The sequence below is a fragment of the Trifolium pratense genome, linkage group LG2 (genome assembly GCF_020283565.1).
Source record: "Trifolium pratense cultivar HEN17-A07 linkage group LG2, ARS_RC_1.1, whole genome shotgun sequence".
Taxonomy (NCBI): domain Eukaryota; kingdom Viridiplantae; phylum Streptophyta; class Magnoliopsida; order Fabales; family Fabaceae; genus Trifolium; species Trifolium pratense.
Genome location: NC_060060.1, coordinates 1,196,949 through 1,209,643, shown reverse-complemented (window position 1 = coordinate 1,209,643; position 12,695 = coordinate 1,196,949). Strand labels below are relative to the sequence as shown.

Below are 12,695 nucleotides of genomic sequence, written 5' to 3'. Positions count from 1 at the left end.
TTTGACGTGTTAAAGGACTGTAAAACACCGCAAGGTCACCCACCGCCGCGCCACCCAACAGCCGTCACCTCTCAACATCTCTGCCTCACTCACTCGAACAGGAACGAGTTTCAGGTTACAAATTTAATGTCTAATTTACTATTGCTAATTTTCTAGGTTTTGGTAGTGTTTGTGAATTTTGATAGTGTGTTTGAAGTTTGAACCCTCTATTTTGATAGTGTTTTTGAGTGTTTTTAATCCCTCTATTATTTGTTAATTTGTTGTTAGCATACTCCTTTGACCCTCACTCACTCATTTCCTTCGTTCCTTCGTTTCTTTCTATACTTCAACCGCCGCTAGTTTTCGGCGCAATCACCGTCATATTCTTCATCGGTGCAATCACCATTACCAACTCTATCAAACGACCGTCATATACTTCATAGTTTCCTTCTCCTCTAAAAAATGCATGTTGTAAGGATCTAACTTTTTTCCATTTTCTCTATGTCGAATGTTCTGCAATCTGCATGTATTTTTTCTCTATGTCGAATGTTCTGCAATCTACAACTATCCCCACAAACTCAAAACCTTGTACAACTCGGCAGCACGCCGGATGCTGTCGGATGCTGCGTCTCCGCCGCATTACGATTTTTGTTTTGGTTTCGTTTTTTCACTTCAATTTTAGGCCTTTGTTCTGTTTAGTGATATAATTAACAAATGAATTATGCTCACATGCACATTGAGCTGCAGATGGATCCATATGTAATTTTTTGCCGGTGCAATATGGGGATAATGTTACGGTTACGTTCAAATTCGTCTAAAAACAAAAATAGAATGTACTACTGCTGTACAAAATCAAAGGTAAACAAGAGTTGGCCATTATATAACTTCATTAACCCTTAGATAGTTTTATATGGACTATGTGAAATTGCATATGAAATTTGACTGTCTGAAGTCATATGTGAACTTACTGAATCAGAAATTGGAAAATGGGAGCTGGGATTGGGGTTGCAACTTCTTTTTGTGGGAGGATGAACTCAGGCGTTGTTCGTGCGGTGATGGTATGTGTGCTCTTGTACGATACAATAAGGAGGACGTGGAAGTGTGCTCCCTGCAGGTATGTAAAATGCTGTTTTATTGCCCTTTTTTTTTCCTAAGGAATATATTTTAAATTACTACTGCTTATCTGGTACCATAGGGTTGTTCACTAGCTGGTAAGAGTCCTCGTACGTTTGCAAGAGGGGAAGGTTCTTCTAGAGAGTGCCAAAGGTGCAAAGTTTTATCAATCAAAATCAAGATTTTGGAAGCCAAGTTGGAGGTTGCTCGATCTCCGGAGAAGCATGCCAACACATCATCTGCCATTTTATTCGATGCTTTGGAAGAGGTGTCTGACGCGGTGGAGGGACTATCGCTGGACCATTAACCAAATATTTCTTAACGTGTTTGTTTCAAGGTATGAAATTACATTCCCTCGAATGATATTCCCATAGAATACCATATACAATGTTCTTCTGTTTTATACTACCATATGTATATAGAATCCGAGTACTTCCAATCTTTAAAGCTTTCTCATACTTTTTGAAAGATTTAGTGGTAAATGATAATATTTTTTCAATCTTGTAGGCCATTAAAGAGATTGAAACTTGAGGCCGTATTGGTGTGAATAGAATGAGGGAACTTGACACTTGACCATTCCTTGAAGCTATGCAGAAAAGAGATAATGAGGAGGAAGCTGAAATGGATCTCGGTTTTTTGTTTTAGCCTAGTGTGTTTTTTTTTTTTTTCTCTGTAAAAAATCTTTGTTTCTTTTTGGTCTAACCTTGACATCATCGTACAATCTTTAGTGTCTTGGATGTCATATTGGATATAATATAATTTGAAACTTAGTAGTACAGACCTCAAATTTTACGATTGTTTGATTTTAACTTATTAAGTTAAATAAGTATTACTTAAAGTACTTCAAATCAACAACGGTCTGTAAGCTCTCAACCTTGTTGAATAAATCAACAACGGTCTTTAAAATATATAATTTTATAATTTTTAAAAATAATACAAAGATAATTAAATATAATACACTAATACTCCTCGTATTTTCGTAGCATGATGATTACTATTTTCATAGTGCTATTATATTAATACAAAGTGTGTTTGTTCAATTTGTCCAGAGATGATCGACGTTGAATTTATGATAATAGTAATCATATGATTATTGAAAGTATTGCTTAAACTCAATTTTAAGCACATTCATATAAATTAATCAGAATCACATCGAAGTATAGAACCCTAATTTAATTGATCACACAACAAAAAAACCTTCTTCCATACAATGAGAGAGATTACGAGATGAAGAGGGCGATGGCGGGGAGAGAGAGACAGAGCTTACATCAGATGGTGGCGCGGCGCAGCAGCGGTGGGTTTCGAGTGAGAGGAGAGCAGCGACGAGAGAGATTACGAGAGAGAGATAAGGCAGTGAAGAGCAGCGACGAGAGAGATTACGAGAGAGAGAAGGCAGTTACTTTTCTTCCCGTTGGTTCAATGAAGCGACGAGAGAGATTATGAGATAGTAATTTACGGGTATAACTTCAACAAAAAATTCAAACTTTTGAAAACCTATATTGTTATAAAAAAAAAATATATGGGTATAACTTATCAATATTATTAACCGTCAGGCCGCTCTTTTCATAGCGGCCAAACCGGCATGTTCTAAATTTATGCATTTTTTATTATGTTAATTTATGTTAAAAATTATTCTAAATTTTTCATTTTTTTTATATATAGTTGGTTTTTGAAAAATAACAAAAAATAGTCACTTGTGATTATTTTTTTATTTATTTTTTGACACAGTTAAAATAAATAAATAACATGTTAATATCATTTTATGAGAAAAATCAAACACAACATCAAATCAACACAACTAACAATATAGTTAAAAAATTCAACATAATTATAAATCCAACATTAAACAAATCTCAAAATAAATCCAACATTAAACAGGTTGCATGAAGTTACGGCATTACTGCCAGTTACAAATTATCCTCGGAACCATGCTAGCAAATTCTACATCTTCATCCTCATCCTCATCATCCTTGAAACCAGCTAAAAAATAGGCAGAAATGTTAGATGGCAACAATGGATAGAACTGCCAAAAATATGAGCCTAATATAATCTATTGCGATAACAAGTCGGCTATAGCAATGGCAAAGAATCCGGTTCATCATTGATGAAAATTTCTAGAAGCTACTTCATATACATTGTAAAGATAGATATTTCTAGACTATTGTAATATCTAGTAATGTACATCATCTAATAATTATTAAAATAAACAAACCACCATGAAATCAACCACATTTTCTCCTATAAGGCTCTTAGTCCCTATTCCAATATTACCTTCATCACACAATTATTCTAGTTTTCTTTTAAACAAGCTTCTAATACTATCCTATAGCAACAATTCAAACACTAACATGAATTGACGCAAAAACAAGCAATTTAACTTCAAAACTTTGCTCAATTTAACTTCAAAACTTTGCTCATGCCCTTAACAAAACAATGTTTCTTTTTTAATTGCATCTTTACAATTTCAAAATAAATTAATTGCTACTAAACTGCAACCCTCAATTGGAATATCAATGCTCATTTTTATATTTTCATGGTTCATATTATAGTCCATAACAGAAAGCAATAAAAATTACCTTAATGTGAAGTTGTATGGCTGGGCCTTAAAATTACCTTAATGTGGAGTTGCATAAATCTCTATATTCATCAACAAAAAGCAAAAAACACAAACAAAACAAATTAAAAAAATACCCTTAAAAAATCATATTTAGAATTATAAGGGATGGAAATCGACATACGTTCCAATTGTTGGGCAAAATACGTCTTGTGTTCAACAGGACAATCTATCAACTTTTTCATTTCTTCTGAAGTAATACGCTCCATAATGGAATGGATGATATCAAAGTTCATCTCTTGTGAAACCAATATCTTCGAACATTCATCACGAATTTTGTTACGAGGCTGACAGGCATGACAGGCATTCGATGTAGTCGCAGCACTGGAAGGAGTAGTATAGTTCACACCGGGATACGGTGAGTTCGCACGGGGATACGGTTTGTATCGCCCACTAGAACCAGACGGGGTTCTTTTAGGACTTTTGTAGCTGGGTCTTTCCATCTCATCACCATGATCTAGCATAATTTGAGGGATAGTCAGCTTATGCTTTTTAAACAATTGTTTCAATGAGTCCAAGAATTCTGGTCCATATCCCTCCGGCTTTATTTTAACCTGATAGAGAATAAAACTTATGATAAATATCTCTATTCCATACATATGAGTTTTTTGAAATAAATAAAACATATGGAGTTTTTGGAACTACAATTGATCTTTTTATTACATTAGCTAAAACTTTTATTTTCGTATTCATTTCTATCAAACCTTACCTTCTCAAACTGTTTTTTTAAAAACATAAGTCTGCAGCTCATATCTGTAGCTTTAAAGTGATGTTGTTGCATATCGGGAGGAAACATTTGAGCGTTGAATAGATCCGCAACCATTTCCCACCCTTTGACTGTCTTCAAAGGTGGCTTATTTGCACCCGATGGCTTATTTGCACCCCATGTTGAGAAGGCTCCTTGTTGACCAGCAGCAAGTGTGACCATTTATCCTTGGTAGGATCCCATTCCGGTTGTTGCACATGCTTCCAATAGAAATGAATAAAGGATGAAGCATCAGCAACTAAGACTAAAGATATATATATATATATATATATATATATATATATATATATATATATATATATATATATATATATATATATATATAGTATTTGTTGAATACTAGTGATATAAAAATAAATATAAATAAATCAATAAAAAATAAGTAGAAAAAAAATTAGGACATATATTAACTCAAAATCTCAATATGGTCTCAAATACCTGATTCATTGCATGAAATTTGCGCTTCCTCTGAATGAAAAAACAGAAAGAAATCAATTGTTTACTAAAATCAACAATTTCTGATAAAACAAAAAAAAACGAAAAACAAATCCAAGATTTCAAAAATCCTAAACTGAGTAAATATTTCATAGCAGCTTCATTAGACAGTAGATAGGATAGTAGATAGGAGCATAAACTCAAACATTCTAGATAGATAGGAGCATAATCAAGTTATTTGGAAGGAAAGGAAAACAATAACAAGGAAAACAATAACAAGTTAATCATCTTAACCGAGCATTTCATAACATCTATCAAGTATCAATTGAATCAATCACTGCAATCAAAAAATCCCTAATATGAACCCTACTTTTCAATCAAACTTGCTCAAGTTCAAATCAAATCCCTAAAATTAACCCTAAAGCACAGCAGCACATCAGCAGAATTTTCACACTCGAAGCAAAATGCATGCAAACTGAAAAGGTTTGGTTTCACACTCGAAGAAGAATTGAAGCTGAGGATGTAGAAACCAAACATTTTTGCTAAAAATAAATTAAAAATAAAATACAGAGCACGGGATAGACACCTGATTGAAACCTTCTTGACGATCTCGTTCCTGTTCTGTAGACACTACCTTCCTCACTGTAGAAAATGAAGATGAGGATGAGGAGGAGGCTACTGACACCACAGTCTTCCTCTTCATATTTATTAGGGGCGGGTGAGAGATTAAACAAAAAAGTTGACAAGACAGATTTTTATTTGGGGACAAGAGAATAAATCTATTTCCAATGAAAGAATTAAAGAATATAGCAGAAAGGAAGGGGGTAGTTTGGTTTTCTGCATTTATTATGAAATGGAAACGAAGAAGAGCGCGTAAGGGCTGGTTCTGATCAAACGAAAAGTAACTAGGACTTCTCATACTTTTTTTTTGTTATTTTCTTAAATATTAGTATGATTTATCTACCAATTTAATACTAAAATTAATTTTCTTAATATATGTGTTTTGTCAAATTAATCTTATAAAAAAAATGAAGAGAATATTTAATGCAGATTTTGTTTCTTTGTTAAGAAATTAGAGTTCGTGATGATGATTAAGAAATTAAGAAATTAAGGCTTGTTTAGGATATGAAATAATGTAGTTTTAAAATAAAAATATTTACAAAGAAAATAGTAAAGGAAAATAAACATCCTTTGTTGGGATGTGGCAGTTGATACATGTTATTCTATGACAGTGGGATTCATGTCGCTCTTGCTTGTACTGTTTTGTCCAGAACTAACTCTTTTGCGAATCAAACTCATTCTGTAATAAGTTATATAATTATTTTTAAAAATATTTACATAGAAAATAGTATAGGGTAGAACCTTCCTCTCTCTTTACCTTCATCTTTCTAATCACAACTTCTGATGTACATTAGATGGTTCTTGTCTCAACTTCTGATGTACATAATTGTTCACAACAAATTAATGTAGGCTGACGAACAATGTTGTGCCTGTCTATTTGCTAGTTCATAAGTAGCATTTGTACATATATTTGTCCGCATTAGTATTCATCACATTTACATTTTCATGCTTTGTTTACTAAAACTCAACTTCATAAATGCAATGTTATTTATACCTACTAAATGTGTTTATTTATATATATATATATATATATATATATATATATATATATATATATATATATATATATATATATATATATATATATATATATATATATATATATATATATATATATATATTTATTGAAATGTTTTCTGTTCTATAGTAGGGATTAGTTAGTGATCTTTGATTAAAAGAAAGATGAGTTCAATGTTCAATACAAAATTTCTTTTCGTTGATTATTTAACATATGTCTCAAAAACACAATTAACATTACCCATATATAGATCCTCCCCGCGTACAAATTATTCTTTTACCATTTTTAATACTATTTACATACATCCAAATAATTTTGTAAAATTTTGTAGACTCGATACTAGTGAAAAAAATCATTTAAATTTCAATTAATAAAATGTATTGGAATTAATTAGCTCACTTTATTACAAAATTGAATTGATAGTAGAAAAGTTATCGAAATTACGTACTCACAATATTTATAACCATTAAGATTACTAAAATTAAATAATTTAATATTTTACCATTTTTAATACTATTTACATACATCCAAATAATTTTGTAAAATTTTGTAGACTCGGTACTAGTGAAAAAAATCATTTAAATTTCAATTAATAAAATGTATTGGAATTAATTAGCTCACTTTATTACAAAATTGAATTGATAGTAGAAAAGTTATCGAAATCACGTACTCACAATATTTATAACCATTAAGATTACTAAATTAAATAATTTAAGATAAGATTACTAAAATTAAATAATTTAAGATAAACTACTCTGTATCACACTATTTCATAATTGATATGTTTTTTTGTCTTTTTCTATTAAACCCTTCACTATTCCTAATCACTCCATCTGTTTGGGAAGTTCTAGAAATTCGAGCCTTTTTCCGCTTACTTTCAACGCAAACAAACGACCGTCGATCCATCCATCTCACAAACAATCTAAACCGTTCATTCGAATCCAAAAGCACGGGAAAATCCAAAACGTTGTATTAAAAAAGAAAAAGCACAGAAACGAAATCAACACGCACGCATTGAGAGAGAGAGAGAGAGAGAGAAAGAAATCATCAAGAAAAAAAAAAACACAGAGAGAGCATTCCAAAGAAATGACACCAAAACGAATCGAACACCATCATTTCGTATCCTATGTGGGCCGAAAGGCAGAAACTGTTGGAGGAGATATCCAATGATCCATATATTCAAAGATTGATAACCGAAGTATGAAAAAGAAAAGAGAAAAGAGAAAGAAAAGAAGAATAGAGAAGAGAAAAGAGAAAAATTAAATCAAATATCTATAACGATATTTTTTATTTCTAACGGTGAGAGACACGTCCTATAGGATAAATAAACAATTTCTTGGTTTTTTCTCATATTTTAATTACTCTTGTTAACTACATCATCGTATGAGTGTACTTTTTCGCTCTTTTCAATTTTTATGTATAAAATATAAGCATGCAAATTTTGACGGGTTTATTCATTTCTTCATCTACACATGATATTCTCGTGTCGAAGAAAATCATACTCTCTTGATCTACCCCCGTTGTGGTAGGAAGAGGTGAGGTCATCTAAAGGACAGTAAAACCATACGGTTTTAATTTCCTTAGGAAGAGGTGAGGTCATCTAAAGGACAGTAAAACCATACGGTTTTAATTTCCTTATGTGCCAAGTCTAAAAGATGATAATTTCGCGTGGTTCTTCATTCTTATATTTCTCATATCAGGCTCGAGTCACAAGTTCATCAAAAAGTGTAGAGAAAAGAATTCATCAGCATTAACACCAACATTGAAAGCACGTGAAATAAAAAAAAAATATGAAGTGTTTTGCTAGTTTGTGCATTTATAACAAAAGTTAAACATATCCAAACATTCAGTATGTTTCCACAGTAGCAACAAACCTGTTGCAAGTCATGTAACAATTTTGTAGCAGTAGGCATGTCATAAACTGACTTCATTATCCCATCACCAAGTAAAGCTGCCGCCTCTTTAACATTTGGAGTAACAATATCAGCCATGGAAAGCAGCTCCTCACTGCATTCGGAAACAAAGAAATAAACACAATCAATACTCTACAGTAAGAAACAAAGAAATAAACACAATCAATACTCTTCTTACTGTCTTATCCAACATGGATAGACAGTAAGAAGCTATTGGATGAGGTAATGGCTGATGAAGACATTCAGAAATTAGTTCGGGAAGTACAGCAGAATCCTGAAGCTAAATCTGGATATTGTGTTAAGAATGGAGTTTTGTTTTACCATGAGAGGTTGGTTATTTCCCCTAAATCACCATCCATTCCTTTATTGTTAGAAGAGTTTCACTGCACTCCTGTAGGAGGCCATTCTGGATTTCTTAGGACTTATAGAAGGCTGGCTGCGAATTTGTATTGGGTGGGAATGCAAAGAAGTGTGCGGGATTTTGTTCGGGCTTGTGACACATGTCAAAGGCAGAAATATTCTGCTACTACACCAGGGGGCTTGTTACAGCCGCTTCCTATTCCAAATGCCATTTGGGAAGATATCTCTTTAGACTTTATCACGGGCTTACCCAAGTCAAAAGGGGTTGATGCTATACTAGTGGTGGTTGATCGTTTATCGAAATATAGTCATTTTATACTGCTGAAACATCCCTATTCTGCTAAGTCCATTGCTGAATTGTTTGTGAAGGAAATAGTTAGACTACATGGCATTCCTAAGTCTATCATTAGTGATAGAGACCCGCTGTTTGTTAGCAATTTTTGGATGGAATTGTTTAAGTTGCAGGGTACTAAATTACAAATGAGTTCGGCTTACCATCCCGAAACGGATGGCCAAACGGAGGTGATCAACAGATGTTTGGAAAGCTATTTGCGATGTTTTGCTTCCGACCATCCTAAGACGTGGTCTACATGGATTTCGTGGGACGAATATTGGTATAACACCACGTACCATATTTCCATTGGGAAGACACCATTTGAGGTGGTCTATGGTAGACAAGCTCCGACTGTTGTGCAGTTTTCCTCAAATGAAACTAAGGTACCTGCTGTTGCTATGGAGTTAAGTGAAAGAGATGAAGCACTGAGACAACTTAAGCTACATATGCAGAAAGCTCAAGAACAGATGGCTTCTTATGCTAACAAGAAGAGGAGAGACTTGAGTTTTCAAGTTGATGAATGGGTTTTCTTAAAACTCAGACCTCACAGACAGCAGTCAGTGGTGAGAAGAATCAACCAGAAACTTGCTCCCCGTTTCTATGGACCTTTCAAAATTCTTGCCAAGGTTGGTGAGGTGGCTTATAAACTGCAATTGCCCGAGACATCTAAAATTCACCCCGTGTTTCATGTATCTTTGTTGAAGAAGGCAGTTGGTGATTATCACAGTCAAGGTGACTTGCCTAAGGATTTGGAGATTGATGAGGTTAATGATGTGTATCCTGAACAAGTAGTCGGAACTAGAATAGCTGCTAAGGAGGGATCGATGGTGCATCAGAGTTTGATTAAATGGCAGGGAAAATCATTGGATGATGTGACTTGGGAAGATGATGATTTTCTGCGTAGTCAATTTCCAGAATTTAGCCTTGGGGACAAGGCTGCTGTTATGGAGGGGAGTGTTGATAGGATTATGGATCAAGCTATTGTGGGCCTTGGAAATCAGCCCAAGCCTCGTGTGTGGAAAGTTTATACTAGGAAGAAAGGAATGGGAAATGGGAATGATGACGTGGACAAATGATTCTTGAAGAGGTGCATGTGAGTGAGTGCCTTAAAAGGTGGTGTCAGTACAAGGAATAATTGATTCTGATTTTGGTTAATTAGTGGGAACCACTCTGTTGGTGGTTTAGGGAGCATCCTATGCTTTTGGCTGTTAGTACCAGTACTAGCAGATTGTTTACAGTTTCCAGTACTATTTTCTATCTGTAATTGTTATCCACATCAATACAGTTACAGTATTATCATCATATTATATCTATTTCACTCTTTTATACTTATTATTCATATCAATTCCCATCAGACTAGAACTTCTACACCTAGCCCTATCACTTCTCATCCTAATCAACCTTTCATTAACCCTCTAAATGTGCATCCTATGCAAACCAGGACCAAGAATGGTATTACTCTTCCTAAACGAAATCCCACACTTCTTTCGAATAGAGAATAATATTTGAATCATGCTCTAAAGTAATAGGAAAATAGAAGACACGATAAAATACATAAACAATAATGGAGTGCGAAAAAAATAAAACCATGCAAATAAAAAGAAAACTAAACATACCTTTCTCTTCGTTTGTCTTTTAAGTTTTGCGCGCATAGCTTTCATGTGATCAGTTGAGTGCGTAAATTTATCGGGTTTCTTCCTCTCTCTTCTGTCTCTTGTAAGAGGTGCTGGAGGAGTCGCTATGCCGCGCCGACGCACCCTTCTGAAACCATCCCTCCCCGCATTTTCATCCCCAATGTCGTTAACAATTTCCACATTGTCATTCAACTCAACCTCATTCTGCTCGCTACAAAATCAATCACCAACGTCACACATGATCACATTGTTAAAATTTGGCAAAACAAAAACAACATTTTCTTAATTAAAAACGTAATTATATATTCATAATATAACATGCACCGCTGATTACTTATCATTATTCATAACTAAAACCATAACATTATTAAATATTTTACCTCCACTAGTGCTATACTCAATATTGGGTGATTGGTGATCAACCTCATTCTGCTCGAGTTGAATATTTTATCATTATTCAGAATATAATTAAATAAAGTACCTTAAAATAACATAATTTTTATTTATTTTTATATCTTAAAGAATCTAATTTTATAAAATCTAAAAACATATTTAATCTAAATAATAATAAATAATAACTCATACCAAAAATAAATAATTCTTGTAAAAAAAATATATTAATACCTTTGTTTTAATCAAAGAAATTACAGTCGGAGATGGTTGGACATTACAAACAATAGAGCCAACCAAGCATAACAAAGGTGTTTTGTTGCCTCATTCATAGATCTGTTTGGAGACAAAACAACACCACAAAATTAGAAGAAATCAGTGACTTGAAGAAATGGATTGGGATTTTAAAATTTTTAAAATATTAATAATAATATGATAATGTAAGAAGAAAGCACACAAAAAATGTAGAAGATAAAATTACCTTTTGTTGTTCTTTTTCTTGGAAGCTGAAGGAACCGAACAGAATCAGAGAATGTTAAATCGTTTGGAATACTCAGCCGCAGGCAGAGAGAAACCGAGGTATAGAAGAACGAAGTACTTAGAGAGTGATAAAAATTAGGGTTCCAACATTTTTATTAGTGGTGAGAAAGATTATTTTACTATTCCGAAACTGTCCTGGGATTTCTTGTAGTTTTCCTGATGTACCCTCGCTTTTATTTATTTATTTCAACGTAATTTTTATTTATTTATACATAATTATTAAAGAAACATTATGGAAAATAATTTCAATTTTATGACAATTATTAAATGTGAAAGTCAAAATTCTCGTGAACATAACCTAATTGACAGAAATATTGCATTATAGGATTGAAGTTCAAACTCGTGATTCACCATTTATTTACGGGTGAATTTCTAACTACTGAACTACTTAAAAAATGTGAAATTCAAAATTTTATAGAAATAAATATCTTCATTTGTTGTTCATGTGAGTTTAACTCAATTGGTAGAAACGTCGTATTTTATATGCATGAGTTGACTTCAAACTCTAGCTAGACATCTCACTTATCTACTTTAAAGGTGAAATTTCAAATCATTAATTAGGCTACTATGCTACTTAAAGGTGACAAGAAAATATCTTTATTTTTATTTTTTGAGAAAAAAAATATCTTTATTTATATTTGGTAACATCATACTCTAACGTTCAATACTTAAGAGAAAACACGAATTGTATCAATCTCTTTTCCTACGTTTTCATCATCAAAAAACATTAATTGTGCGATACTTTTCCGATACGCGTATCGGAGTATCCGACACGTATCGGTTATATTTTTTTTTTAAAAAATAATATTAATTTCCGACACTTTTCCGATACGTGTATCGAAGAGTATCAGACGAGTATCAGTATCGAATACGTATCGGACACGATACTTCGCCATCTTTGGAGGATCGGGGCTTCAGATGTCTGTACATATGGTTATAAATTAGTGATGTTTGAGTTGTTGAGTGCAATAATGAAAA

General features: G+C 33.1%; 2 protein-coding genes across 5 annotated transcripts; one reads left to right on the top strand and one right to left on the bottom strand.

Moving 5' to 3' along the window:
• The first annotated feature begins 693 nt into the window (after positions 1-693).
• Positions 694-1,399, top strand: LOC123909123. The gene is made up of 3 exons (XM_045959894.1): positions 694-837; positions 956-1,093; positions 1,175-1,399. The coding sequence occupies exons 1-3, from the start codon at positions 694-696 to the stop codon at positions 1,397-1,399; spliced, it is 507 nt and encodes a 168-aa protein (XP_045815850.1).
• Positions 1,400-2,891: 1,492 nt separating this feature from the next.
• LOC123910876 lies at positions 2,892-11,777 on the bottom strand. 4 transcript variants are annotated; one of them, XM_045962158.1, is made up of 8 exons: positions 11,659-11,777; positions 11,412-11,513; positions 8,421-8,553; positions 4,911-4,940; positions 4,416-4,672; positions 3,831-4,260; positions 3,669-3,729; positions 2,892-3,072 (listed from the first exon to the last, which is right to left on the bottom strand). In XM_045962158.1, exons 5-7 carry the CDS (start codon positions 4,632-4,634, stop codon positions 3,707-3,709), a joined length of 672 nt encoding a protein of 223 aa, XP_045818114.1. In that variant the 5' UTR covers positions 4,635-4,672; positions 4,911-4,940; positions 8,421-8,553; positions 11,412-11,513; positions 11,659-11,777; the 3' UTR covers positions 2,892-3,072; positions 3,669-3,706. The 4 variants fall into 4 exon arrangements, with proteins under 4 accessions (XP_045818114.1, XP_045818113.1, XP_045818115.1 ...); XM_045962157.1 differs by lacking the exons at positions 11,412-11,513; positions 11,659-11,777 and adding an exon at positions 10,770-10,991; XM_045962159.1 differs by lacking the exons at positions 11,412-11,513; positions 11,659-11,777 and adding an exon at positions 8,781-8,849.
• Between the last annotated feature and the right edge of the window lie 918 nt (positions 11,778-12,695).